General features: G+C 33.1%; 1 protein-coding gene across 6 annotated transcripts in view; it reads left to right on the top strand.

Annotated features, from left to right (window-relative positions):
- INTS13 (integrator complex subunit 13) overlaps positions 1-26,417 on the top strand; it is a 31,172-nt gene extending 4,755 nt beyond the window's left edge. For 5 of the 6 annotated variants that reach the window (XM_033117221.1, XM_033117222.1, XM_033117219.1 and 2 more), the window contains 14 exons: positions 4,866-5,068; positions 5,451-5,531; positions 6,931-7,021; positions 8,839-8,967; positions 10,498-10,582; positions 13,773-13,862; positions 14,047-14,154; positions 16,477-16,655; positions 17,754-17,924; positions 18,179-18,333; positions 18,657-18,887; positions 20,431-20,570; positions 25,151-25,286; positions 26,047-26,417. In XM_033117221.1, coding sequence (XP_032973112.1) covers positions 4,866-5,068; positions 5,451-5,531; positions 6,931-7,021; positions 8,839-8,967; positions 10,498-10,582; positions 13,773-13,862; positions 14,047-14,154; positions 16,477-16,655; positions 17,754-17,924; positions 18,179-18,333; positions 18,657-18,887; positions 20,431-20,570; positions 25,151-25,286; positions 26,047-26,086 — 1,839 coding nt within the window. In that variant the 3' untranslated portion in view covers positions 26,087-26,417. The remainder of the gene's footprint in view (positions 1-4,865; positions 5,069-5,450; positions 5,532-6,930; positions 7,022-8,838; positions 8,968-10,497; positions 10,583-13,772; positions 13,863-14,046; positions 14,155-16,476; positions 16,656-17,753; positions 17,925-18,178; positions 18,334-18,656; positions 18,888-20,430; positions 20,571-25,150; positions 25,287-26,046) is intronic. The other variant, XM_033117224.1, reaches the window with a different exon arrangement.
- Positions 26,418-26,718: the final 301 nt, after the last annotated feature.

Here is a 26,718-nt window from a genome sequence, read left to right as displayed (position 1 = left end):
TTAATTTGCTTAGTTTTTTGTGTATCTGTTGATGCTTTTCCTCACGTCTCTACAAAACTTTTCAGTTTTTTTAATGATAAATGTATTAGAAATTTAGCAGTTTTATTTTTTAATTTCTTTTCTTTGGAAAAGTTCTTGGAGCACAGTTTTCTGCTCCACTTCGAATTGGCTGCTTTCCAGGCGGGGTGCACTGCTGTCCTCCTCCTCTCTCCCTATTTTTCAGATCCCATTTTTCCCCCTCTTTTTCTTTCTGTAATCTCTTGTTTTGGTGGAGTACAACCTCCAGAATTTCTGTAACTTACATTACACTTTGTTGATACTTGGGGTATAGAAATGTTAGGTTGGAAATGACTTTTTCCTCAAAATTCTGAGGCATTACTTCACGGTTTTATAGCTTCTAGTGTTGTTGAGAAGTCCAGTATCATTTTTCTTTATAATTTCTTTCTGAAACCTTTTAGAGTCTTTTCTTTCCCCCTTATGTTCTGAAATTTCTCCGTGATGTGCTTTGGTGTTACTCTTTTGTCATTTATGTGCTAGGCTTTATATTCTTCAGGAAAATTTCCCTGTATTGTTTCTTTGATAATGTTCTTGTCTCTGTGTTCTGTGTTTTTCGGGAATCCCTATCAGTGGGATTTTGGACCTCCTGGATTAAATTTCTTATATTTTTTTGTTGTTGGTCCTCTTATTGCTCTACTGTCTGAGCCTTTTACCTGTTTCCTTTTAACCCTTGTATGGAACTTTTTACGTAATATTTTTTTTAATTTCTGAGAACTTTTACTTATGTTTTAATTGTGTCCATTTTTGTCATATCCTTTTCTTGTTTTATGGGTATTATTTTTTAATTTGAAAGTATTAATAATAATGTATTTGAAGTTTCCTTTTTGATCTCTCTAGTTCTGAGTTCTTTTCATGTTGAGGCCTTTGTTAAATGCCTGCTGATAAGTAGCTGTGCCATCTTATTTAAAGGCAAGTCACTAAACAGCAGATTAGAAGATCTGCGTGTTGTGCAGTAGGTATTACTAACCGGGCTTCACTGTCGTTTAATTGTTTTCACTGGGGGAACCTCCAAATGTCAGAGTCAACAGATCAGCTCTCTGGGACTGTTCAAGTTCTCCAGAGAAGATCTTCCATTGTTTTACCTGTGTGCTATAAACTTAGTTGTCCGCCTTCAGGGAGCCAGGGAAAAGGGTGCATACTACTGTCTAGTAGGCAGACTTTCACTCAGTATTTCTGTTTTTGGTCTAGTACCGTGCTGTCCAACATAGGAGCTACTAGCCATATATAGCTACTATTAGCTATTAAATAGCTACTATTTAAATTAATTAGACTTAAATACAATAAAAAATTCAGTTTCTCTGTAGCATTAGCCATGTTTCAACTGGTCAGTTGAGGCCACCTGTAGATGGTGACTACTGTATTGCACAGAACATTTCCATCATCACAGAAAGTTCTATTGGGCAGCACTGGTCCAGTATCTTACCTTTCTACCCTCCTGTGTCTTGTGGTATTCCTGCTTGGTACGTTTCTGGTTCAGTTCTTCCAAGGAATGTGATTCTGTATCTGGGGGGATTGGGGAAAGGTAGTCACTTACATACGTAGGCTGTGAGTAAGATCTGGGAGTCAATTTGCTGTTTATGCTGACTTTAAGCCATTCATTGTTTTAAATATCTTGCCTTACCCTTGCTTTGTGTGGTACTTGATGCCTCCAGTTCCTGAACTTCTGGAATTTGAAGGACGTATCATCTTGTCTTTTTTCCCCTGTAAGCACGTAGATTTCCACTTAGTTGTATAAAGTCCATTACCATTCCTCTATCCATTCTGATATTCTTGTTGACATTTCTTGTTTGCGGTTGTCTTCTCCATTCTTTTCATCTTTGTGGGTGTATGTCTTGTTTTTTCCCTTTGGTTTATGCTTTTTAAAATTAAATTCCTTTAGTACAGTTTTAGTGCAGATTTTGGAGGGAGCAGAAATAAACCCATGCTCAATCCATCAAGTTTATGCTTTTTAAACATTATTTATCTAAGGATATTGAGTTTGTGGTAGATTATGTTCTTTGCTAGTATTTAGTTGGTAGAAGACTTCAGTCTACTAGGTTCTTCACTGATGAATATGAACATGAGAGACAGGCAGTAGTGAAATATTTGAATACATTGTTTGAATTATTTCATATTAAAATTTTTCTATTGTTGGATGCACTTCAATGGAAATAATCCCATTGAAATGTATTTTAAATGGAACACTTTCAAAGAAAGTGTGTTTGTCACAGTGTTTGGTCTTAAAATGTTATGATTAGTGTTATACTATGTAAATATAGCTAACCTTTCATTCTTTTTGAGTTAACTCACTCAAGGAGTCGACTTTTATTGGCTTGGCTTTGCATTTATTTCACTAGAGAATATTCTTTATCCTTTCATTACTTGAAAAAATAATATTAAGGATTCCATCTATTCCTGCTGTATTGTCTTTTTGAAATGGCATGTATTCTCCTTTTTTTCTTTCAAGAGTTATTGTGAAAAGCTTGAAGCCTCTAGTTGTGTAGGAGCAAAAATAAGTACAAATTTGTATAGATTTTCCTTACTTTATCTCTGTAGTGCGGTAAAAGGTATGCATTTGATACTGATAGATACTGATGATGAGAGAATTACTACTTCCCTCTGCTTTCTGAAGGTGAATGCACATACCACACCCATTGCTTTTAAATTAGGAACAGAAGGGGAATCTCCAGTTGTGAAGGCAACCATATAGCAAATCGCTGGCGTTTCAGGTGCTATAAAGTAATTGACCTTAATCTCGACTACGGTATCACATTTAATGTTTAGATTTGGTTATCCGTGTCACACTCTTACCTAGTTTTTGAGAATAATCATGAGTAACAAGTGAAGTAGATGGATTGAAGAATGTTGGCCTGGAAGAATTGTTGGTCTTTTGCTTTAGCTCCTTCATTGTGCAGGAGAAGGAACTGAGGCTGATGGGCCAGAGGTTGTTTGACTTACATAACTGGATCCAGGGCTCTTTCTGTTATATCACCTTACTCTATCCTATACATCTTAAAGTATATTTTAAAAAAATTGTCAGACTTCAGGAGTTTTGGTTTTGCTTTTGTTGGCTAAATTAAATAACATTTGAAAGTATCCCATTATGTGGGATAAGTTGTACTACTGTTTTCACTTTCAGATTAGGAAAAGGGCTAGGAGAGATTGACCAGGTTCACATAGAGGCAGAGCCAGAATTTTAATTCATCTCTGACTTTAAAAGTTAATCTTTCTTTCTGCTACTTTCCACAGAACCACAATACCCCTTCCCTAAAAAGCTACTTTTTATTAAGCTTCTCCTATATACCAAGGGCTTTATATAGTCATTTATACACAGTATTTTCTTTCTTTCTCTTTTGATTACTTTTTATGAATAGGTAATACCTATGTCATTTTAAAATAAAATTTACATATATACATACGTGTGTGTATATATACATACGTGTGTGTGTGTGTGTGTGTGTGTGTAAGTAGAAGGTAAGCCTTGACAAGTTTCCCACTCATGCCCTGTCCCAGTTAGTGGTGTGCTCGAGCCTGCTCATACCAACTTGGGAGAGCTGAGTGTGTGCATCTATCAACATATTCAGTGAAGCTTGAAATTGGCTATGGTGGGATATTTAACCATAGATATTGGCGAACACTACAAGTTAGGGCTTTTTTTTTTTTTTTCCCCCTTTGGAGAGCTTGTTTACTAGTACATCACTGTTTATCCCCATCACTGTTAGTTTTTTATGGATCTTTCCAGATTATATTTTTGCATATACAAAGCAAAGTCTCCCTACTTTATTCTTTTCCAAGATTTTTTTGGCTATTCTGAGTTCCTTGCAATTCCATATGAATTTTAAAATTAGCTGGTCAATTTCTACAAAGAAGTCTGCTAGGATTATGACAGGGGTTTTGTTTAATCTGTAATTCAGTTTGGGTAATATTGACATTTGAACAATACTGCGTTTTCCTGTTCATGAACGTGGGATGTTTTTTATACGTTTAGATCTTCAATTTCTTTCAACAATGTTTTCTAGTTCTCTGAGTATAGGAATACATTTCTTTTGTTAAATTTATTGTTACGTATTTTATTTTTGGTGCTATTATAAATGGAATTGTTTTCTTAATTTCATTTTTGAGTTTGTTGCAAGTACAATTGGTCTTTGCGTATTTATCTATCCTGCAATCTTGCTGAACTTGTTTATTATTTCTAACAGTTTTTAGTGGAGTCCATAGCATTTTCTGCATACGAGATCATGTACCTACAACATAAGATCGTTTTACTTTTTCCTTTCCAAGCTGGATTCCTTTTATTTTTCTTTCCAAATTGCTCTCTGTAGAATCTCCCACACAGTGTTGAATAGAAGCCATGAGAGTGGACACCCTTCTTCTGTTTCTGATCTTAGACAGAACACATCCAGTCTTCACCATTAAACATGATGGTATCTGTAGGTTTTTTGTAGGTGCATTTTATCTGCTTGAGGAAGTTTCCTTCTATTTCTATTTTGTTGAGTGTTTTTATCATGAAAAGGTCTTGGATTTTGTCAAATGCTTTTTCTTGTGGTTTTTTTTTGCAGATGATCATGTGATTTTTAAAAAATTTTTCTATAGATGTGATATTTATGATAATTGAATTTTACGTTAACTTTGTGTTCCTAGAATAAGTCCCATTTGGTCATGATTTATATTCTTTTTATATGTTGCTGGATTCAGTTTGCTAGTATTTTGTTGAGGATATTTGTGTCCATATTTATAAGGTATATTGGTTTATAGTGTTCTTTTATGGTGGTGTCTTTGTCTGACTTGTACATACTCTTATCAACAGAATTGTTTTCCTTTTTACTTAGCTAATGGCAGCATTAGCTGCTGTAGGGCCTCCTAATCCCCGGGCAGATCCAGAATGCTGCAGTATTCTACATGGTCTTGTTGCAGCAGTGGAAACCCTCTGTAAAATTACAGAATACCAACATGAGGCCCGTACTCTACTAATGGAGAATGCAGAACGTGTTGGAAATAGAGGACGAATAATCTGCATTACTAATGCAAAAAGGTGAGATGTTAATCACAGTAATGCTTGCACACAGGACATTTTCATGTCCGGTTGCAGCTTTTATTGAAAGTCGCAGGGACAGCATGTTAGTTATGCATGTCACGAGTGGCCTTGCTAATATTGAAGCTGTGTTTATCCAATTCTAAAACAAAGACTCATCTCAGTGAATACTGTTTAGATTGTCATCATGTAGGTTAATTTGACTCTTTTCTCTTTAGTTTTTCAGCTGGTTGTTTGGTACTGTGAATGAGCACGTTAAAGACAATCCTTATTGAAGTAATTTTAAGTGCCTAGAACAAGATAAAAAACACAGCTGAATCGTGTGTTTAATTTTTCTCTTACTGTTATTCCTTTGTTTGTTGTAACTTTTTTATGCCATTAGTGATAGTCATGTGCGAATGCTTGAGGACTGTGTCCAGGAAACGATTCATGAGCATAACAAGCTTGCTGCAAATTCAGATCAGTGAGTATAATCCATTAATGAAATAAATATTCCATTTTATAGTCATATGTATTTCATTATAACTATTCCAATAATTTTAATTGGTAGAATTCTCTACTGGTTCTACAAGTTAGTCAACAAATGTATGCTGGAACAGAAACTTTTTCCCATTGTCCCTTTCACTTTAAAATTTTACTTTGTTTCATAGGAAAGGTGATCAGAAGAGTAACATAATATGTAAATTTCTACTGCATGTTTGTCTTGATGGCTTCCTTTCATACTCTATTTCAAATTTGTAAAATGATCAAATTGTTGGTGGCATTATTCATTATGTACCAAATCAAAACATAACAACTAATTGCATTATATGCATTTTTTGAAAAAAAATATTAGACGTGTTTGGGACAGTTGCAATGTGGAGTCTAAGATGGAGATATTAATTTTCTTAAGCAGACTACTGGTATTGTAAATGAGTAGGATTATTCTCACTAGGGGAAGCATGCTGAGGTATTTATGAATGAAGTATCATTTCCTCTGCAACTTACTTTCAAGTGGCTTAGTTAAAAAAGAGTATATATCTATTTAGATAAATAGAGAGAACACAAGTATAGCTAACACTTAGTGAATCTGGGTTAAGGATACCGTGTTACCTTGAAAATGAGACCTAGCCAGACCATGGGCTCTAATGCATCTTTTGGAGCAAAAATTAATATAAGACCCGGTCTTATTTTAATATTAAGACCCGGTCTGATATAGTATAATATAATGTAATATAATATAATGTAACATAATATAATATGAGACTGGGTTTTATTTTACTATAAGACTGGGTAGAATAGAATAGAATAGAAGACCTGGTCTTATATTAATTTTTGCTCCAAAAGATGCATTAGAGCTGATGGTCTGGCGAGGTCTTATCGGGAAACACGGTATATCGACATTCATTGAATAGTACTTTTTTTTTCAACTTTTCTATAGGTTTGGCAACTTCAAAATAAAAAGTTGGGGGAAGCTTTTTAGCATTACAATCCAGTATTCTTGGAAATAACCAGTTGTTGGTAACAGTATTGTCTGATTTTGTCCTTAAAAAACATTAGTAAAAGGGAAACTAATACACAGTATATTCATTTACTCTGTGGCAGTTACCTATTATAAAAATTGTATCTGATTATAAGAATTTTCCCTTTATTTTACCCTTCAAACACACAGAAAATTATTTTTGCACGAATTTAATTAATATATTCATTAAATGTTCATACAACAGTTAAACAGTTTTTCAAAGTATTTAACTTTTGTGTTAACAATAGTATCTGATTATAGAAATATACTGTTTCATTTTATAAAACTTCCAATGGTTTACCTGCCTAGATTCTTTATGAAGTATGTATTCTATATTCTAAGTAAAAAGTTTTTCTTTAAGTCTCATGCAGATTCAGAAGTGTGAGCTGGTCTTGATCCATACCTACCCAGTTGGTGAAGACAGCCTTGTTTCTGATCGTCCTAAAAAAGAGGTAAGTACAGAAGTAATGGAAGAAAAGATCATTGTTAATTATTTTAATAATAAATGCTGGAAAGAGTTAGCATTATAATGATGATGTTGCCAACATTTTCTGTCAAGGAAATATTTAGAGTTTTCAAAGCAACCTGTAGAGCAAAACACCTAGGTTGGTTCTATATGTTAGAATTGTAGAATTTAAAGGGTTTTCTATTTTGCTTGCCTGTTGACATTTATTTAAATGTGTTGCAAAACCATACACAGTTTATATTTTTCCTAAAATTTCAGTTACTGTAGTGGATTTCAGTTGCTTTAATGACTTTTTATTCTATAAATCTTTTTTTCCTCATTAGAAAAGAAATACACTCTTTAACAAAAATACACTCCAATAACAGTGAAATTAATTTTACCCATTTAGAGGGGGAAAAAAACAATTTCCAACCTTGGTTTTACTTTTTAAATAAATTTGAACAATTTTAAAGGAAAGGTGACTCTGTTGGTTGTTAAAACGATTTGTATCACGTAATAGTCCTTGTTAGTGTTTGGATATGTATAGTGTTTGGTATAGATATGAGTATTTATGTAATTATATTAAATGTGTATGTTCTTATGTTCAAGTTTTGCATTTAGCCTTATTTAATGTAAACGTGAAGTTTTACCTTAGTCTATGAATGTTTTATAGTTAAGTGGTATTTTTAGGTCATTAGCTTTATTGTTGCGTTTTTAGATGGTTTTCAGTGTAAACCCATTTTTTATTTAACTTTTTTCTGCCTCTCTTGATAATGTAGCAGTATGTTGGTTTTGTGACAAGTGAAAAATTTATTTACAATAAATGGAATTAGTAAATTTTTTTTTTTTTGGAAGGGGAACAGGACTTTATTGGGGAACAGTGTGTACTTCCAGGATTTTTTTTTTTCCCCCCAAGTCAAATTGTTGTCCTTTCAATCTTAGTTGTGCAGGGCGTGGCGCAGCTCAGCTCTAGGTCCAGTTGCCGTTGCTAGTTGCAGGGGACGCAGCCCACCATCCCTTGCGGGAGTTGAACTGGCAACCTTGTGGTTGAGAGGATGCGCTCCAACCAACTGAGCCATCTGGGAGCTCAGCGGCAGCTCAGCTCAAGGTGCCGTGTTCCATTTTAGTTGCAGGGGGCGCAGCCCACCATCCCTTGCGGGAGTCGAAGAATTGAACTGGCAGCCTTGTGGTTAAGAGCCCACTGGCCCATGTGGGAATCAAACCGGTAGCCTTTGGAGTTGGGAGCATGGAGCTCTAACCGCCTGAGCCACCGGGCCGGCCCTGGAATTAGTAAAATTTTGTGTTTCCTTGTTATAAGTAACTTTTGGCTGCCTTATCACATTTATTGGTGATAAAATATGAGTGTTTGTGGTGATTTCCACATTCGTTATAAGTAATTTTATCTTTAGGGGTTTGTCATCTCCACAAAATGAGTTATTTTTTCTACAGGCCACTTTAAATCCATTTTGCACATAGATAAATAAAGTTAAAATTATAAATTAAAATGCATATTTAAAACAAAGACTAATTTACTCTTAAGTTTCAAGGGAACAGGGACTTTGCCTGTTTACTGCTGTATTCTCTAATCGTTCACAGTTTTCTGGCATATAATGTAGTGAGTTCTGCTTAATGCCTATCTGTTGAATGAATGAATGTATGAACATTTATTGCTAAAATAATGATCATCGTTAATTTGTGGACCTTTTTATTTTTCCAAATTCTAGAAAGTAAAACTACTTAATTTTTATGGGTTGAAGTAAAATATTTAACACTTGGTTATAGTGTATTAATGTTTTGTGGGGTTTTTTTCATACTTTTTTGTAGTTGTCCCCTGTTTTAACCAGTGAAGTTCATAGTGTTCGTGCAGGACGGCATCTTGCTACCAAATTAAATATTTTAGTACAGCAACATTTTGACTTGGCTTCAACTACTATTACGAATATTCCAATGAAGGTAGGCAGTTCTTTTTCCTGCTATTTTGAAAGCTCTGTTTTGCTTTTTAAATATTTGTTTGACGTGTTATTTATTTTAATTGAACCTTAACTTTTTCTCCCCATATCATATTTTCTGTTTTGCTAGCCCACGTTCAGTGTCTTTGACCAGGTTAGTAAATACTGAAAAGCAACAAGAAAGGATCACAGAACAAAATGCTGTATTTTTCTTTCTAATAACATTCTATATTGTTTTTTTTTTTCCAATTATGTTCTCATTATTTTCATCAAAATAGAATCTCTATCTTAAATGATTACTTTTTCTGTGATTCTTTTTCTGACACCTGTGTTACTAGATTTTACTTACATTGTGTATTCTGGTGGATCTTTTTTTTTCTGTATTTTTGTTTTTGCCTACTCAGTATAAAGGTGTTTGTAACTAAAAGTCTGACTAGGGGAAAATAACTCATAGTTTTAAAAAAGTTTATTACCCTAACTGAAAAACCAAGGATGTGAGTCTTACGATTTTACTAATGGGTTTTCTTAGGACTCTATTGCCACCTGTTCCATTTTATCACATTATCATTAAGTCTAGGACTAGAACAATGCCTGGCCCATAGTAAGCTTTAAATGAATTTTAACCAAGTGGAGTTGATTTTAATTTTATTGATTACGTTTGCAAATAAAGTAACCACTGTATTTAAACGCTAATAGACTTTTTTATAAATCTCAGTTTCGTTGTTTTGCCACCATATGAAGAACAGTAAATTACACGAGAAATATCTTTTCATTATTAATTTCCTCCTCATATGATTGGCTGGCTCCTTAACAGAGATTGTAGCTTCTCCCAATAGAATGGTTTGGATACAGAAGCAATTAGCAAGTAAAGTAATATATATAATTTCATGAGTTATAAGAAAAGTACTCTGAGGGTGACAGATACCTTGTTCTTAGAATTTGATGATATTTGTGTGCTCCTGGTGGGACTCTTTCTTTAATCTCTTTTTCTTGTTAGTAGATAATATTGAAGTTCCTATTTACTATTTAGTGAAAACAAGTTACTAAACTTGTTCATTAGTCTGTATTTGCTATTTTATATCATTGGTGTTTGCTAATTTATTGTAGGTATTTAAAGATGCTATTTCCTCCTTTAAACAACTTTTTCACTTTCAATTTATATAAACTATTTCAATTACATTATATTTGTATACAGATATTTGTGTATATTTGTGCAAGACAATGCATTCAGAGTAAAAAAATTTTTTAAATTTCTGGATTAATCATCTATGTTAATTCTGACATAATGTAAGAAAAATCATTAAATACTGTATTACTTATATATACCCAGTAGTTTTTTTAACAGAGTTCATATTGCAGTGGAAAACTATTGCATCTTTAAATAGATGAATTATTGAGCAAACTATACCATTATTATAGCTAATTTTTATTGGGTGTATTTGATCTCATTTTAAGTGAAAAGCGAAATTACTAGTTAATAAATAACTTCATTATTTTGAAAACAAAACCAAGTTATTTTAAATTTTGCTTTAAGGAAGAGCAACATGCTAACACATCTGCCAATTATGATGTGGAGCTACTTCATCACAAAGATGCACATGTAGATTTCCTGAAAAGTGGTAAGTAAGAAACATTGGAAGGTCTTAATTTGTAAGATCTAACATGAAAGAATACTAACAGCTTTGAGAAGTTCTCCAGTAAACAAACCTGATTGACTTTAGTTCATTCCTTTCCAAATTTATCTGACAGTGTCACCTATTAATGGCCGTGGAACTAGTGTTCTTTCTGTAGAATTTACTTTGGGAAAGACTAAGCTAATGGAACCATATTGAGAAAGAGAGCCATTAGAGATATATCGTAGTTTCTCTCTTGTAGGCAGACCAGCTTGGGAAGGGAAAAGAACAGGAGCTGACCTGAAGAGTAATAACCTTATAGCTTGCCTGGATAAAAACCAGTTGTTTTGAAATTTAGTGTTATTACAGTCTCAGACACAGAGGAAAAACTGAGGTTTGCTAGATGGGTGGTGAGGAAGTGGAGCTAGGGGGAATTTAAGGGGATTAGAAAGCACAATCGGTAACCACAAGATTGCCCCGGGGAACTGAAAGTTATCTTGGGGAATGTAATCAATAACGTTGTAAAGATTTTGTAGGGTAGCTGATGGACACTTGTCTCATTAGGGAGACCACCTCAGGGATGATGTAGGTGCCTGATCACTGAACTGTACACCTGACGCTGAAGCTGAACAATAATGAATGTCAACTATAATTTTATATATGTATTTACAAGAAGTGGAGTACAGCATTAGGAATAGAGACAGTGGAAATGTAATGGCTGTGTGCGATGTCAGAGGGGTAGTAGATGGGGGGGGGTTATCACTGTTTGAGGGATATAAATGGTAAATGTCTAACTATTACAATGTTTTGTACACCTGAAACTAATAAATCAATCATATTTCTATACAGTAATAATGAGCACACCGAAAATTTAATTAGGGAGACAATTCGATCTAGAATAGCATTAAAAATATTTAGGAAAAAAAATTAACAAAAGGAGTATAAAACTCAGTACTCCGAAAACTACAGTGCAGTGCTGAAATTAAGGAAGACGTAAATAAATGGGAAGATATCCCATGTTCATGGATCAGAAAACTTAACATTCAACCATAATTAATTCTTTAAAAGTTCTCTGTTGTACTTGGTCTCTGGTTAAAAATTCAGTAATTCAAGATTTATAGAAACTATAGCCAGATTAAATGTGGCTAAATTATTTCAAAATACTTCTAACCACATGCTTTCTACAACAGATTCAAATAATTCTATCACATACTTTTACATTCTCTTGAATTCCTTGTTTCTGCTTCATACTGGGATTCGTTATACCCCTGGTGAAGCATAAAAGAGTAGTAATTCAAAAACAGGAAAAAAAAAGAAATTTAGTGTTATTTTTTCCTCTAGAAAGTATTTCAACCAGTAGGTCTCTTCTCTAAGCTGTGATGTCTGTAACTTATCAGCATGATATAGGGGAGAAGACTGTGGAGTTAAGAAATAAGAGTTTTAGCTAAAGTCCCATGTGTTTATATACTTATAATAGACGTCAGTTTATATACTTATAAATTAAAGATGCTGGATTAGATGAACTGTAATATTTCATCCATTCCTAAAATTCAGTGAAATTACCTTTAAGATTTGACATTTTGTTACATCTTTTAGCATGTTTTCTATGTAAATTGATGCCATCAGAGAATTAAATGGTTGACTTTGATTATGTTATATACATCTTTTGAGTTAATACCATGAACCAGTCAACATTTCTTACATGTATAAGCAATGTGGCAGTGAACATAACCTGAATTTCTAACAGGAGAAAAGCTACTAAGGTAAATGGTTATAGTAATGTTTAACAAAGGAATGTAAAGAGCTTGTTTTTGAAAATACAGTATGTGGAAATTTCAAAGAACCTGTGAGGTAATACCAATTTCTATTTTTAAAACTTAGAAAAATGGTAAAAAATATTTGTTGCAACACAACATATTTTTCTAAAATAGTTATTGATTGACTTATAGTTCTTTGTATTGCATAGACACCATGTGCAAAATGTTATGGTAGCTGTAGGAACAGAGTGCTGTAGGAAGACACGGGATTGCATTTGATTATGCCTCTATGAGTTAGGCAAGCTTTACAGAGCAGGTGACATTAGAGCTGGGTTTTGATGAGTAGGCTTATACTTTAGCCCAGATATCTTCTCTAAGCTCCAGATTTATACAGACAATCCCCAACTGACAGTGGTTTGAGGTAACGATTTTTCAACTTTATGATGGGGTGAAAGTGATATGCATTCAGTAGAAACCGTACTTTGAATTTTGAATTTTGATTTTTTTTCCCGGGGTAGAGATGCAGTATGATAGTCCAGGATGTTGGACAGCGGCAGCAGGTCGCAGTTCCCAGTCAGGCACACCATTACAAGGATAAACAACCAATTCTCTGCAGAGCACTGTGTTGCCAGCGTTTTTTGGATATTACCTTCTTTGCATGTTTAAGGTCTGCTAGCCTAAGCTATGATATTAGGTGTATTAAATGCGTTTTCGACTTAACAAACTTTAGAACTCAAACTAGTTTTCACTTCTCAAAGAAGCCTTCTCTGAGGTCTCAGCATAGGTCAAATCTCTTTGCATAGATGCTCATAGCACTATATGCATCTCCTTCAAAGCTTTGTCAACTTGATAGTTTTTCATTTATTCATTATTATTTTATTAACGTCTGCTTACTCTAGACTGCATTAAGGCAAAAAATGCTCACTGTTATAGCTTATATATTTCTATTAGGTTGGTGCAAAAGTAATTGCGGTTTAAAAGGTTAATAATTTCAAAAACCGCAATTACTTCTGCATCAACCTAATAGATCACTTATTTTATGTTTCTTCTTATAAATTCATTAGGATTCAGTATAATTAGTTGTGCATTTTAGAAATCTGTAACTTTCTTTAATTAACCATGTTATTTTATTTTTTAATGGTGTCAGAAGGGAGCAGTTGTAGATTATTGAAATTTAAAAAAAATTTTGCTATTGACTTTTAATGTAGTGAATGAGGTGATTAAATTAATTAATGAAAAATTTGGAGGAAACTTAAATGTTTATTTTAATCATAGCTAATATCCAGACTCTACTTGGTATTTTTCTACTTCATAAAAAAAGATATTCTCCCAGAGGTATTTTCTTTTATAAAATTTAAACTCCTTCAGGTCTTGGGTAAACAGTTTGAAGTTTATAGTCTATTTAGTAACGTTACTGTTTCTCTGACTTATTTTTCAAGGTGATACCCACTTAGGTGGCAGCAGTAGAGAAGGCTCATTTAAAGAAACAATAACATTAAAGTGGTGCACACCAAGGACAAATAACATTGGTAGGTATTTGAAAATAATTGAAAAAGAAAATAATTAAATTAAAGGTACTTAAAGTGTTGTATGTTATACATGGTTCGTTAATTTGCTGTTTTTTCACTTTTTGTTTTTGTTTTAGGGGCTCAAAAAAAGTTTTTAATTTCTCTTTTAATTGTGGAAATATTCCTTTATATTCTTTCAAATCAGTGTTTTCTTCTATTTCAGAATTACACTATTGCACTGGCGCTTATCGAATTTCACCCGTAGATGTAAATAGTAGACCTTCTTCCTGCCTTACTAATTTTCTTCTAAATGGTAACTTTCATGATTTAATTGTTTTGACTGAGATTATTACAAGTGAAATCATTAGTGAAAATGAAAATGTGAATTCTGGAAAGCCATTTTCTTCAATACAGTTTAACCGTTTTATTTCCCAGAACTGTTTTAAAGTCATATAATCGTAAATACCCTTTAATAGTTTTACTAATGTTTAAAAATAAGATAACTTTATGTCTTTCAGACTTATCTAAGTTTTATTTAATGTATTTTTTAGTGTTTTTACTTTAAAAATTTGACCATTAGAGTCTACATTGATTTTTTTTTTCTTTTTAGGTTTTTAAAATATCATTTATTTTTTAAAAGGTAACGTGTACATATACTAGGAAACTGAAAAACACAAGAAGCAAAGAACAACATCATCCATTATCACAGGCAGTTTATAATTTGACATGTCCTTCTTGGTCCCCTGTGTGTATCTACACAATTAAATTTCCATTTTTATATAATTAAGATTGTACAGTTATGTATCAAGCTTTTTCACACATCGTGTTTACCATTTCAGAGTCCCAAAGCTATATGAGTATTTTGATAATCAAAAATACACTACATTAACTCAATTTGAAAGAAAAAAAAAATGTAATCCTGCCTTTATTGGTGAAGGAAATTTCATAAAGGACAAAAATGGCAACAGGCCTCTAGATAAAGATATTGGCAGATTTACAATTAAAATACTACATTCCCTTAATGTTCAATTAAAAATGAGACATAAAGCAACAGAGTACACAAAGCATAATGCTTCAGGAGAATTCATTGTGATCTATACTTCTAAAATAGTAGCAAAGAGGCAAGTTTCAACTGAAATACTTACTAGTATATTCCTATAGTACAGCTGGAAGAGATGCATACACATCAGTGGTTATCATCACAATGTACATACAAACACCTCCACACACTTCCTTCCCTCTATCCTTCCTTCTGCCCCTCTGCCGCCAACCTAACAAACAAGTCCTGACGTCCATTTCTCAGAGATGGTTTAATAATTGTATGTCTAAGATGCCTGTTTCTATCAATTGTAACAGAAAGATATTTACAAATTGGTTAATTCAGTAGCTCTCCTTTTTATCATAGCCACCTCAGAACATCTGAAAAGCTCAGATGTTGCAAAATAATGAATCTCATCCACAATAAACACAGGTACTTTACAAAAATGCACATAATAGGCCTATGGTTATAATCTAAAACTGTCTTCTAAATGTGGAGATACTAGCCAAGAACCCTGCTTTCACCCTTCCTCTTCTCCCACTTCCACCATTTCAGTGACTAAGTACTGGACTACATCTAGCTCCAAGAGGCAGATTAACAAAAACACTCCCAGAAGACAGGCCTTCCTGAAAACTAACAGGGGCATTTATAAAGGGATTATTTTACTACCTCTAATTTTGATATACTTCGGGCATTAGTACTTTTTTTATCTTTGAATACATAGCAATATTGACTAAAATACACATATATATATAACAAAGGTTAGACAATCTGAACTACATTGATTTTTTGAAAGATAGTGTAATACAGGCCATTTATCTTGGCCTATTGAATTTTAAATTACAAAGTATATATGGACTTACATCTTCTTAAACACTATATCTTTATCATAAACATATTTTCAGTGTTATTTTATATGATTCTTATACATATGGCCTTAAATCTGTGGTTTCCTTCTGTGAAAAACATTTTTTAAAAAACCAAATTATTGTATTTCATTTACTAAGTCTAAATTCTATTAGCTTCTCTGCTGATTCTTATAACTAGGTTTTTGAGCCACTGATGCGATGAGTTAGTTGTCCTTTATCATAAGGTTAATTTCATTGTTATGTTAAGCTCAATTTGATTATCAGATTATGTATAGTCCAGGTTAAATAACATTCGATCATGTGAAATAGAAAGTAGTTTTGTTAACAGTGCTGATAATGAAGTATTATGGAAATGAATTGAGACTGCTTTCTCCCCCAAATGTTGTATAGCTTTAATGATTTGAGGTTTATCCAACAGTTGTCTCACTTTTCTTCTTGATATCCAGGAGAAAAATTTCATGTGAAATTGTAATTGAATGAAGAATATAACCAAACATTATACTAGAGATCACTATATTTATTTTGGAAAACCATCTCTATAACTGTAAGCTTGAGTGACCAAGAGAAAGCTAAAGTTAGAGTTCAGACTTTTTGGACCTGAAATGTAGATGTACTCAGTTAACAATGCTGGTTAAAATATGAGGATTAATAAATAAAAAGAAAACTGTGGACGTAAATCTTAGGGGAAAAAAATAAGAGCTCATTGGAGTTTCATTACTTTCGGCAGGTCGTTCTGTTTTATTGGAACAGCCACGAAAGTCGGGTTCCAAAGTCATCAGTCACATGCTTAGTAGCCATGGAGGAGAGATTTTTTTACATGTCCTTAGCAGTTCTCGATCCATCCTGGAAGACCCACCTTCAATCAGTGAAGGATGTGGAGGAAGAGTTACAGACTACCGGATCACAGTAAGACTCTAATACCTATAAATTTTATGTTTTGAGAATGTCATCATTCAGCACGTAGTTATTATTGAGTGCCTATTATGCTAAGATCTGTGAGAAAAAGGGGTTTGGAGCAGTTGGTTATTGTTATTTTAATTAGATGAGTTTCCTTCGATACTTGCTCAAAAGAACTGTTTATTAGTACATAGTCATCTTTATATATTCATTGTATGCTTAGAAGTCTCTGAATATTATTGACATACTGGAATTTTAGGAAAGAATGGAAATTGATTTGAACTAATATTTTAGGTAGAACTTTATTTTTAGTAACTTAAATGGCAAACAAAAACATTTTAATATTTGGATTGCTGCTATTTTGAAATAACACTAAATTTTTGTGTTATTTAAAGGTGCACACAAGGAAATTGTGTCTATTTTCATAGTAATTCTATTTTTCTGATTTTAATTTTTCACTCCCCCTCTCATTTATGTTCGGTATTTCATGGTGTCTACTTTTTGAGGTGGTTGTGAAAATTAATTGTGATTGATATATAGGAGTGTGCTTTGTAAACCAAAGTGTTATATATTGTAAGTAATTGTTTTTGATGAGGCTTTTCTTTATTATTTTTACATCTTTTTTAATAAAGAGAAAACTAATAAGTGTTCATTGCTGAAAATTTAGAGTATGGATATCTTAAAAAACAGACTATATAAATTATCTAATAATTCCACCATTCAAAGATAACCACTATTAAAATTTTGATGTTATCAAGGTAGTTTTTTAGTAAGCAGATTGGTATTCTAATGTGATTAACTAATTTTTCTATCTGTATATGATATAAAAGACTTAAGTTATAGAAGAGAAGAAAAAATAAGGGTTCCTTGGTTTTTAAAAAGTGGAAAGTATTTATGTTTGAGGCTTTCTTCATCTCCATTGTAATAAAGGCTGGTAGGTTTCATGTTCAAAAAAAAGGAAAAAAATTAGTGGGGGAGAAGGAGCTGTGAGAGATGCTTTGTTGTATATCACAGGACAGAAGACATCAGGGAAACAGACTGTTACATGTAATCCATAATGACACATTAGAAACAGTTTCTAATTTTATCTTATTTGGTTATCATTAGGATTTTGGTGAATTTATGAGGGAAAACAGATTAACTCCTTTTCTAGACCCCAGATATAAAATCGATGGAAGTCTTGAGATCCCTTTGGAACGAGCAAAAGATCAGTTAGAAAAACACACCCGATACTGGCCTATGATTATTTCACAAACCACCATTTTTAACATGCAAGCGGTAAGTGTTAAATAGTTTCAACTTTTCTTCTAGATTAGTTATATATTTTTTACAGATACCATTTCTCAAGCAAAGAATGAAATATGCGAGTTTGCTACAGTGAAAGAATTAGTAATAGAAAATTGAAGTGAAGGTTATATTAATAGTTTGTCTCACCATGGTCATGTTTAAAATCAGTTGAAGTTCTGCCTAGTTGCTTTGATATTTGTTTTTCAAGACAGATATTCTTTTTCTTTTTTAAAACAATCTAACAGGTAGTTCCATTAGCCAGTGTTATTGTGAAAGAATCTTTGACAGAGGAAGATGTGTTAAACTGTCAAAAAACTATATACAACTTAGTTGATATGGAGAGAAAAAATGATCCTCTACCTATTTCCACAGTTGGTACAAGAGGAAAAGGCCCTAAAAGGTAGTTTTTTTCTTACTTTGTCTATATATCACATTTACGTGACACATACTGTTTTTTAAACTAATTTATTCACGATATAATTTATATGTTTGTGTGTGTGTGTGTGTATGTATGTATGTATGTATATATGTATGATTGAGATGAAATGATACAGATTATAGAATAGAAGAATTGGATACATTATAGCTTAGAATTGCAGCATTGACTATCTAGGAAGAGAAGTCCATTTTTAATTATTTTCTTTTACTTTACCAGTAGCAAGTGATACTTTAATATTATTTAAAGAATATTTCTAAGATTGTTATTTTAAATCTTTACTTCAGAGATGAACAATACCGTATCATGTGGAATGAATTAGAAACCCTTGTCAGAGCCCATATCAATAACTCGGAGAAGCATCAAAGAGTCTTGGAATGTCTGATGGCCTGTAGGAGCAAACCCCCGGAAGAAGAAGAACGAAAGAAACGAGGAAGAAAGCGGGAGGACAAAGAGGACAAGTCAGAGAAAGCAGTGAAAGATTATGAGCAGGAGAAGTCTTGGCAAGATTCAGAGAGGTGGCTTGTTAATATTAATACAGCACCGTGGTACCTTTTGGCATACCATATTCTACATACAGAACAGTCAAACCTTATTTAATAGAAGTTCATTTAATGTTTGTTTATTTTATTTATAACTGAGATTTTATCATTCTTAAAATCTAAAACATCTTAAACTTAAAGAGGTATGATTTCTTTACAATTAGGGGGCAAAGGTAGTGTTTAATTTTTTTTCCTAATTACCTTCTGAAAATTATAATTCGTGATGTTTGGTATCTCTAGTTCCTTATCTGTTATGAACATCAAAGTCATAGTTTTCTTTTTTTGTTCTGTAAATATCATTATACTGGCATTTGGCGTAAGATTTCCGCCCTGGAAGAACAAACGGTGTTCTGGTAGAGATAGACAAGTAAGTCAGTGATTACAGCAAAGTGTGGAAGATGTTGTTATAAAAATAGGCACAGATAAGATCATAGTCCTAATTCTGAAAGTCTTCCTCAAGAGTACATCTTTTTCCTTAGTTTGGGATTTACATAATGAGACCAAGGTTAAATTTTAAAAAACAAGAAAGTAATAAAGGCCTATAAATAAAAATATCATAACACATTAGCTGGCTTTGTCTTCTACGTCCTTGCTAGAAATAAGGCAAAGAACCAAGTAAATATTATAATGGCAATGTAGTAAATCTTTTAAAAACAAATCAGAACTTATTAAGGAAAATTTCAAACATACAACAGTAGAATAAGTTACCCATTATCTACTTTCAACAATTACCAATTCGTGGCAGATCTCACTTCATATATATGTCCACATCCACTCCCCTCACCACCACCACCATCACCACCACCGTCCATCTCCCCCATAGGAATATTTTGAAGCTAATTCTAGAAATCATATCATTTCATGCAAAAATTAGAATGTAGAACCGTTTTATTCTCTTTGACCTTAGAAGTTCACTTTTCCTTAGGGCCACTTAGCTTCTGAAACAGAATTGGCTCAATTAAAGAAGAGGGAGAAAAAAGAATTCTCATTCAATCCACTGATATTCAAGTATATTTCTTTACATTTTGAAAGTTTTTCTATTCTCTGATGAGACTCAAAATAAAGTTGGAGCTATTTTGTGGAATGTAAATACATTTCCACAGTATAAAAACCAGGGACCAAATGATAGATTTCTTAATCTTTTCTGTAATTTGAAATAGAATTTGGTCATATCTTTAAAAATTAAAATTGTGAAGTTTCTTCCAAAGATCACATTTCTGACCCTTCTAATTTTAGCTTCTTAAATTTTCCTCCATTTTTTTTCATATTTTACAGTTAACTACATTACTGAATGATTACATTATTATGGTGAAGGAAAAGGGGAAATTTGTGTTTAATTCATTAAGTTCTCTTACCTGATTTTAGATTGAGATTTAGCTTCTGAGATTTAGCTATTTTCTAGGTTTACTTTGTGAGAGCAGCTATCTTAAGGCTGTCATGCAATATCTAGATTAATTATTGGACTATTTAGATTTCTAAAAATTTAAACTTTCAATTTTATTATTTGTCCCTCTAAAAGATTAAAAGGAATCTTAGAGCGTGGAAAAGAAGAGTTGGCTGAAGCAGAGATTATAAAAGATTCGCCTGATTCCCCAGAACCCCCAAACAAAAAGCCCCTTGTTGAGATGGATGAAACTCCTCCAGTAGAAAAATCAAAAGGTAAAGCAGAACTGTGGTAACTATGCTTGTAAAAAGTGTTTCCGTTTAGTTCTGTTCTGTGCAGTGTCATTTAATATTGTTGTGTATATCAGGAAGAACTGCTACTGTGTTTCCCCGAAAATAAGACCTAGCAAGACCATCAGCTCTAATGGGTCTTTTGGAGCAAAAATTAATATTAAGACTTATTAATTAAAAATTAATAGTAATTTTTATATATAAAAATTAATATATATAATATGATATAATGTAATATAATATATAGTATAATATAATACTGGGTCTTATATTTGCTTCAAAATACACATCAGAGGCCTTATTTTTGGGGAAACACGGTAACTGTTCCTGTTGATGTTTAGGAGGTTCTTTGTTTACAGCCTTGGGAAATATAGGCAGTAAACATATTTGTCAGCATTAAATAAAAAGTAGTGTCATACCTTCACTAATGAAGCCTTTGGAAAATAAGCACTTGTACTATAAAGTCTGTATTTTAAGCAAGTTTCATTATGTAAAGTTGAATCTGTGTACGTTTCTGACATTATACTAAGTGCTAGGTTATTGAAGACCCTTTTTCCCTAAGCTCTTATTGAAATTACGGAAAGATGTAATATCACCCATTTATTGATAAAATGTGTCAGTGAGTTTCAGTAAAGGTATTATAAACAATATTTACATTATAAAGCCTTTTATCTTTTATTTATAAGCTGAAATGCTTAATTTCCTCTTGAAGGAATTCTTCTTGAAGGCATCAAAGATATGGTTTGGGTTTGGAGCTTATGAAATCATTGTAGGCCTTAGTTATTTTGAAGGAAACTAGATTTAGTCCTTTTAGCATAAATGGGAAATGGTACAACAGAGAACTAATTTCTTGCCACTCCTAAGCCTATAAAACCTCAGGGCTGTCCAGATTATGATTATTGGCAGCTCATCATAGGGAGAAGGTAGGCTTGTTTGGTTTTTATATACTTCTGCTGTAGTATACTCATACATATTTTGATAGATGTTAATATTCTCCTCTTCACTGATTTCTTTGAAATCAGAGATAAGGGTGATCTTGTCCTATTTGCCTCTCAGACATTTGCCAGGGTGCCTGAAAAATGAATATATATGTGTTGATGAATTATTCTACTTCTCACATGCCAAAATAGGCCACTGATTAGGATGAGAAATTTAGGTTTAATCTAAACAGTGCTTCAACTTTGCTTGGAAAATAGAACTCTAAAAATTACTTATAGTGGCAAAAAGTTGCAAGTAACCAAAACACATATTAGTAAGAAAATGACTAAATGATGGTGAGTCCATAGGGTGGAGTTTATATAGCCCAGGAATAATTATTGCCACAAATGCCCAGTCTTCCCTCTTGATAATGTATATCATTCCGACTTCAGCTTAAGAAAGTCCTTTTCAGGAAACACTTCTCTGACCTCCTTTCACAGTTAAGTCAGGTATTTCTTTGTGCTTCCATTGCATCCCAGGATTACTGCTGTGAGGGCACTTAGAGGACTGCATTGACCTTGCTTATCGATAATTCTCCTCGACTCCTAGTTTGAAACATGTAAAGGCAGGGGCTTTTAAAAATGTATTGCTATATCACTACCACCCAATCCAGTCCCTGGCCCATAACAGAAGTTCAGTTATTATTTGTTGAATGAACGAATGAGTAAGTGAATGCATGTGAAGTTTCTTTTTTTTTTTTTAAAGTTTTTTTTTATTGGGGGAGGGGAACAGGACTTTATTGGGGAACAGTGTGTACTTCCAGGACTTCCCCCCCCTCCCCCAAGTCAAGTTATTGTCCTTTCAGTCTTAGTTGTGGAGGGCGCAGCTCAGCTCCAGGTCCAGTTGCCGTTTTCTAGTTGCAGGGGGCACAGCCCACCATCCCTTGCGGGAGTCGAGGAATTGAACTAGCAACCTTGTGGTTGAGAGCCCACTGGCCCATGTGGGAATCGAACCGGCAGCTTTCGGAGTTAGAAGCATAGAGCTCTAACTACCTGAGCCATTGGGCCGGCCCTGAAGTTTCTTTTTTTAAAATCAGGCAGTAAAACCGTATATACCGTGACCTCCATTCTGTATGTTTTTGTTTTGTTTTGTTTTAGTTTTTATATATTAGTTTGTCACTTAAATAGAGTTCTGATGGCTTTCACCCTGGAAACACTATACGAAGTGGCCCATATGAGCTGCAACTTGAGTGCAAATCACTATCCTGTAACTTTCTATTCAAGGCTGAAACTTGTTTTTTCTTGTATTCTATTTTATACCCTAAGTCATATGTCTCTTCTGATCAGCAATGTACATGGGCCTTTTATCACACCTGTTTCATCTGCTTTGGAAAATGACCTCCTAGGATTCTCCAAAGTGAATATTGTGCCTGCCGTATACTCTGTATGTAAGGTTGGGTTATTCCAAACTTAAAGTCTAGATTTGGAGAAAATGTATGTAACTCTGTTAGTATGATGCAGTAACAAAAAAACCAAAATGTAATTTTATTGCTATAGCTTGGCATTGGGAGTTATTTATACTTATTAGAGCAGTGGTATTATGGATGATTTTATTTCCTCCTTTATGTTTTGCTGTTTTCTAAGTGTTATCTAATAAGCGTATATTAGTTTTATAATATGAAAAAGAAAAGACTTATTTTTAAGTTTATTTTTGAAAAATTTATGTGCAGTAATCTGAACTCTTTTTGGTATACAGTCCTGTGGGTTTAAACAATGCATACAGTTGTGTAACAACCACCAACACAACCAAGGTATAGAACTATCCCATCATCCCAAAAGTTCTCTTGTATACCCCTTTGTAATCATCTGACACTTCCCCTAACAACCATTCACGTGTTGTCTCCTATAATTGTGCCTTTTTCAGAATGTCATATAAATGAAATCATAAAGTATACTACCTTTGAGGTTGGCTTATTTCACAAAGCATAATGCATTTGAGATTCATCTGTTTTGTGTGTTTATCAATTGCGCATGACTAATTTTATTAGAAATTGCCAATTTATTTTTCCAAAATGGCTGTACCATTATGCATTTCCACCAGCAATTAATGCGAGTTCTGGTTGTTTTGCATCCTCAACAGCACTTGCTATTGTCAGGAATTTTTTTTTCCCCCTCTTCTACTAGTATTTAGTAGTATTTCATTGTGATTTTAGTTTATATTTTTTTCATGAATAATGATGAGAGCCTCTTTTCATTTGCTTGTTTACCATCTGTATATCTTCTTTGATGAAGGGTTCACTCAAATATTTTGATCATTTTTAAATTGGGCTGTTTGGTTTTTAATTGTTGAGTTTTGAGAATTTTTTATTTATTCTGGATACGAATCCTTTGTTGGATGTATGATTTGCAAATATTTTCTCCCAGGCGGTGGCTTGTCTTCCTCCTACTAGTGACTTTGGCAGACACAAGTCTGTAATTTTGATGAAGTCCAATATATCCTTTTTTTCTTTATGATTATGCTTTTGGTGTTATATGTAAGAAATCCTTGCATTACCCGAAGTCACAAATACTTGTTTTTATGTATTCTTTTAGTTCTTTAATTTTAGATTTTACATTTAGGCCATGGTCAATTATGAGTTTGTTTGTTTTTCAGTAAGTTGCAAGGTATGGATCAGTGTTCATATTTTTGCACTAATATCCTAATTGTTCCAGTAGTATTTGTTGAAAAGACTGTCCTCTCTTCATTGAATTGCCCTTGTACCTTTATCAGAAATGAATTGATTTTATATGTGGGAACCTATTTCTGAGTTTTCTTTTATGTTCCGTTGGTCTGTGTGTCTATCCTTTTGCCTGTACAGTATTATCATGATCGTTACAAGTAGTCTTAAAATCAGGTAGTGAGTCTTCTAACTTTTTTCTACTTTTCAAACTTGTTTTGACTATTCTATTCCTTTTGACTTTTCATACCAAGCCTTTGACTTAACATACCAAGCCCGAGTCTATTAAACATACCAAGCCCGAGTCTATTAACACGAGAAGTGCCTACTTGCAAGTTTGGCCCATGGCTGCCATCTGGGAACTTGACTTTTAAAACGTTCCTTAAATAATGAAGTTATTTTGCTTTAGGTCTGAACAGAATCACCTGCTTTCTTTTTGGGAATCTGGAATTTTGGTAGTTGTAGTTTGGCAAAAAATGCCTATGTGACCAGCTGCCAATAGAAACCCTGGACTTTGAGTCTCAACTGGGCTTTCCAGGCAGAAATGTTGTACACACATGGCTGCAGTTTTGCTGCTGGAGGCAGCAGGCACTCTTTGTGAACCCTCACTGGAGGGAGAGAGCATGGAAAGCCTGCAAATAGATTATTCTAGTCTTTGCTTTAACTGATCTGGCTGTGTATCCTTACTCTGTTGTTATAATGATTCTTACCTGTGACAGTAACTTTATGTTTAGTTTTTTGAGTCCTTCCAGCAAATCACTGAACTAATAGGTGGTCTTGGGGAATCCCTAAACACATACAGTTTTGAATAAGGGAAAGATGATACTGCTTTAATTGTATAAAACTATAGAATTAAAAGTAAATTTTTTAAAATTTGTGAATTTTGAAGTAATGAATTATTCTTTCTCTCTTCTTTCAAATATGACACCAGGGCCAGTGTCCTTATTATCCTTATGGAGTAATAGACTCAATACTGCCAATTCCAGAAAACATCAGGAGTTTGCTGGACGTTTGAACTCTGTTAATAACAGAGCTGAGTTATATCAACATCTTAAAGAGGAAAATGGGTTTGTATTATTTATTGTAAAAGTTAGTTTTGTTAATTGCCTTGTTATAATAAGTTAAAAAATAATCAACACTGCTTGTTGTGTTCAGCTTTTATTACTAATGTGATGAATTGATACAAGTTACCTCTAAAAAGAAAAAAATTAACTTCTTTGAGTCTTCGTACTTGTAAAAGACATGATTATAGTGATTGTAACGCTGAAAGTTTGTACTCCTTAGAGCATTTTTTTCATTGCTCAGTAAACATCATAGAGGGAAAAATCATAGAGAAAACTTAGTACACAACACTGAATCTGCATAAAGTACTGGGGAAAAATATTTACTATTAAGTAATACAGTGTTAGGAATATTGATTTTAATTGAATAAATCTTGGGTCTCATTATTTTGATCTCTTTTTTTAGAAGACCTCTTGAAAATGTATTGCTAAAGAAATATCTTTAGTGGAAAAAGATATTAAATGGCAGAAGTTTTTTCCCTTAGTTTTGCTTGGACTGGTATTATGAAAAAAGTGGCCTTTGAAAGGAAACCTTGTGAAAGTCGCTTAATCTCTCTGGTCCTCAGTTTTCACTCATCTGCAAAATGAGGAAGTTAGACTGTTTCCCAGAAGAACTTGAACCTTAGCTCTTTTCTAAAGTGCTGACTTTTCTTTTGCTCTATGAATATATTATAGTTTAATTTCATGTGAAAGATAAGGAGAAAGATATGGATAGTTAATGCATGTTTTATTTCTCCAGCTCATTTTTTTTCCTCCTATTTTTCAGAATGGAGACAACAGAAAATGGAAAAGCTAGCCGGCAGTGAATGGTGACTTGAGGAACTTAATTTACTATATTGTATAAATATTTTGGGCGGAATTTGATATAAGAACTTTTACAGCAAGATTGTATAGTTATGTTGCCTGGACTGGTTTTTACATTTTTAAAATATTTCAACTAACTGTATCTTTTTTGTATTAATTGTAAAATTGGCACATATGTCAAAAAAAAAAAAAAAGAAAGAAAATTGAGATTTGCCCTCCCAACTCACACAAATTTATTTTATGGTAAAGGGTTTTCCCTCTGGAAATGTATTTTAAAAAATTCTTAGCCTTCTCTTTGCTAAATAAAACTCTTAAAATATCTGAAATGCAAAATATTGGAGTATTCCTTTAGGAAAATATATTCATTTAATGACTGACAACTTTTAGAAATTAAACAAAGTGTATCAGAGTTTAGGTGAGATTTGCAATATTTAATTTCAAATCTTGCCTGTTAATCTGCAGCATATACAGTACTTTTTTAAAAAAATTATGCTTTTATTTGTTTATTTTGTATTTTATTTTAAATATTTTTATTTGTTGCCCATTTTAAAGCAGAGTTTTCAGATAGTTGGTGTAAATTTACATTAACCCATATTGGATAATGTTACATTTTGTTTTCTGCTAAAAATTTAGC

The sequence above is a fragment of the Rhinolophus ferrumequinum genome, chromosome 10 (assembly GCF_004115265.2).
Source record: "Rhinolophus ferrumequinum isolate MPI-CBG mRhiFer1 chromosome 10, mRhiFer1_v1.p, whole genome shotgun sequence".
Lineage (NCBI taxonomy): Eukaryota > Metazoa > Chordata > Mammalia > Chiroptera > Rhinolophidae > Rhinolophus > Rhinolophus ferrumequinum.
The sequence above is the reverse complement of the archived record's forward strand: the minus strand, read 5'-3'. Positions and strand labels throughout refer to the sequence as shown.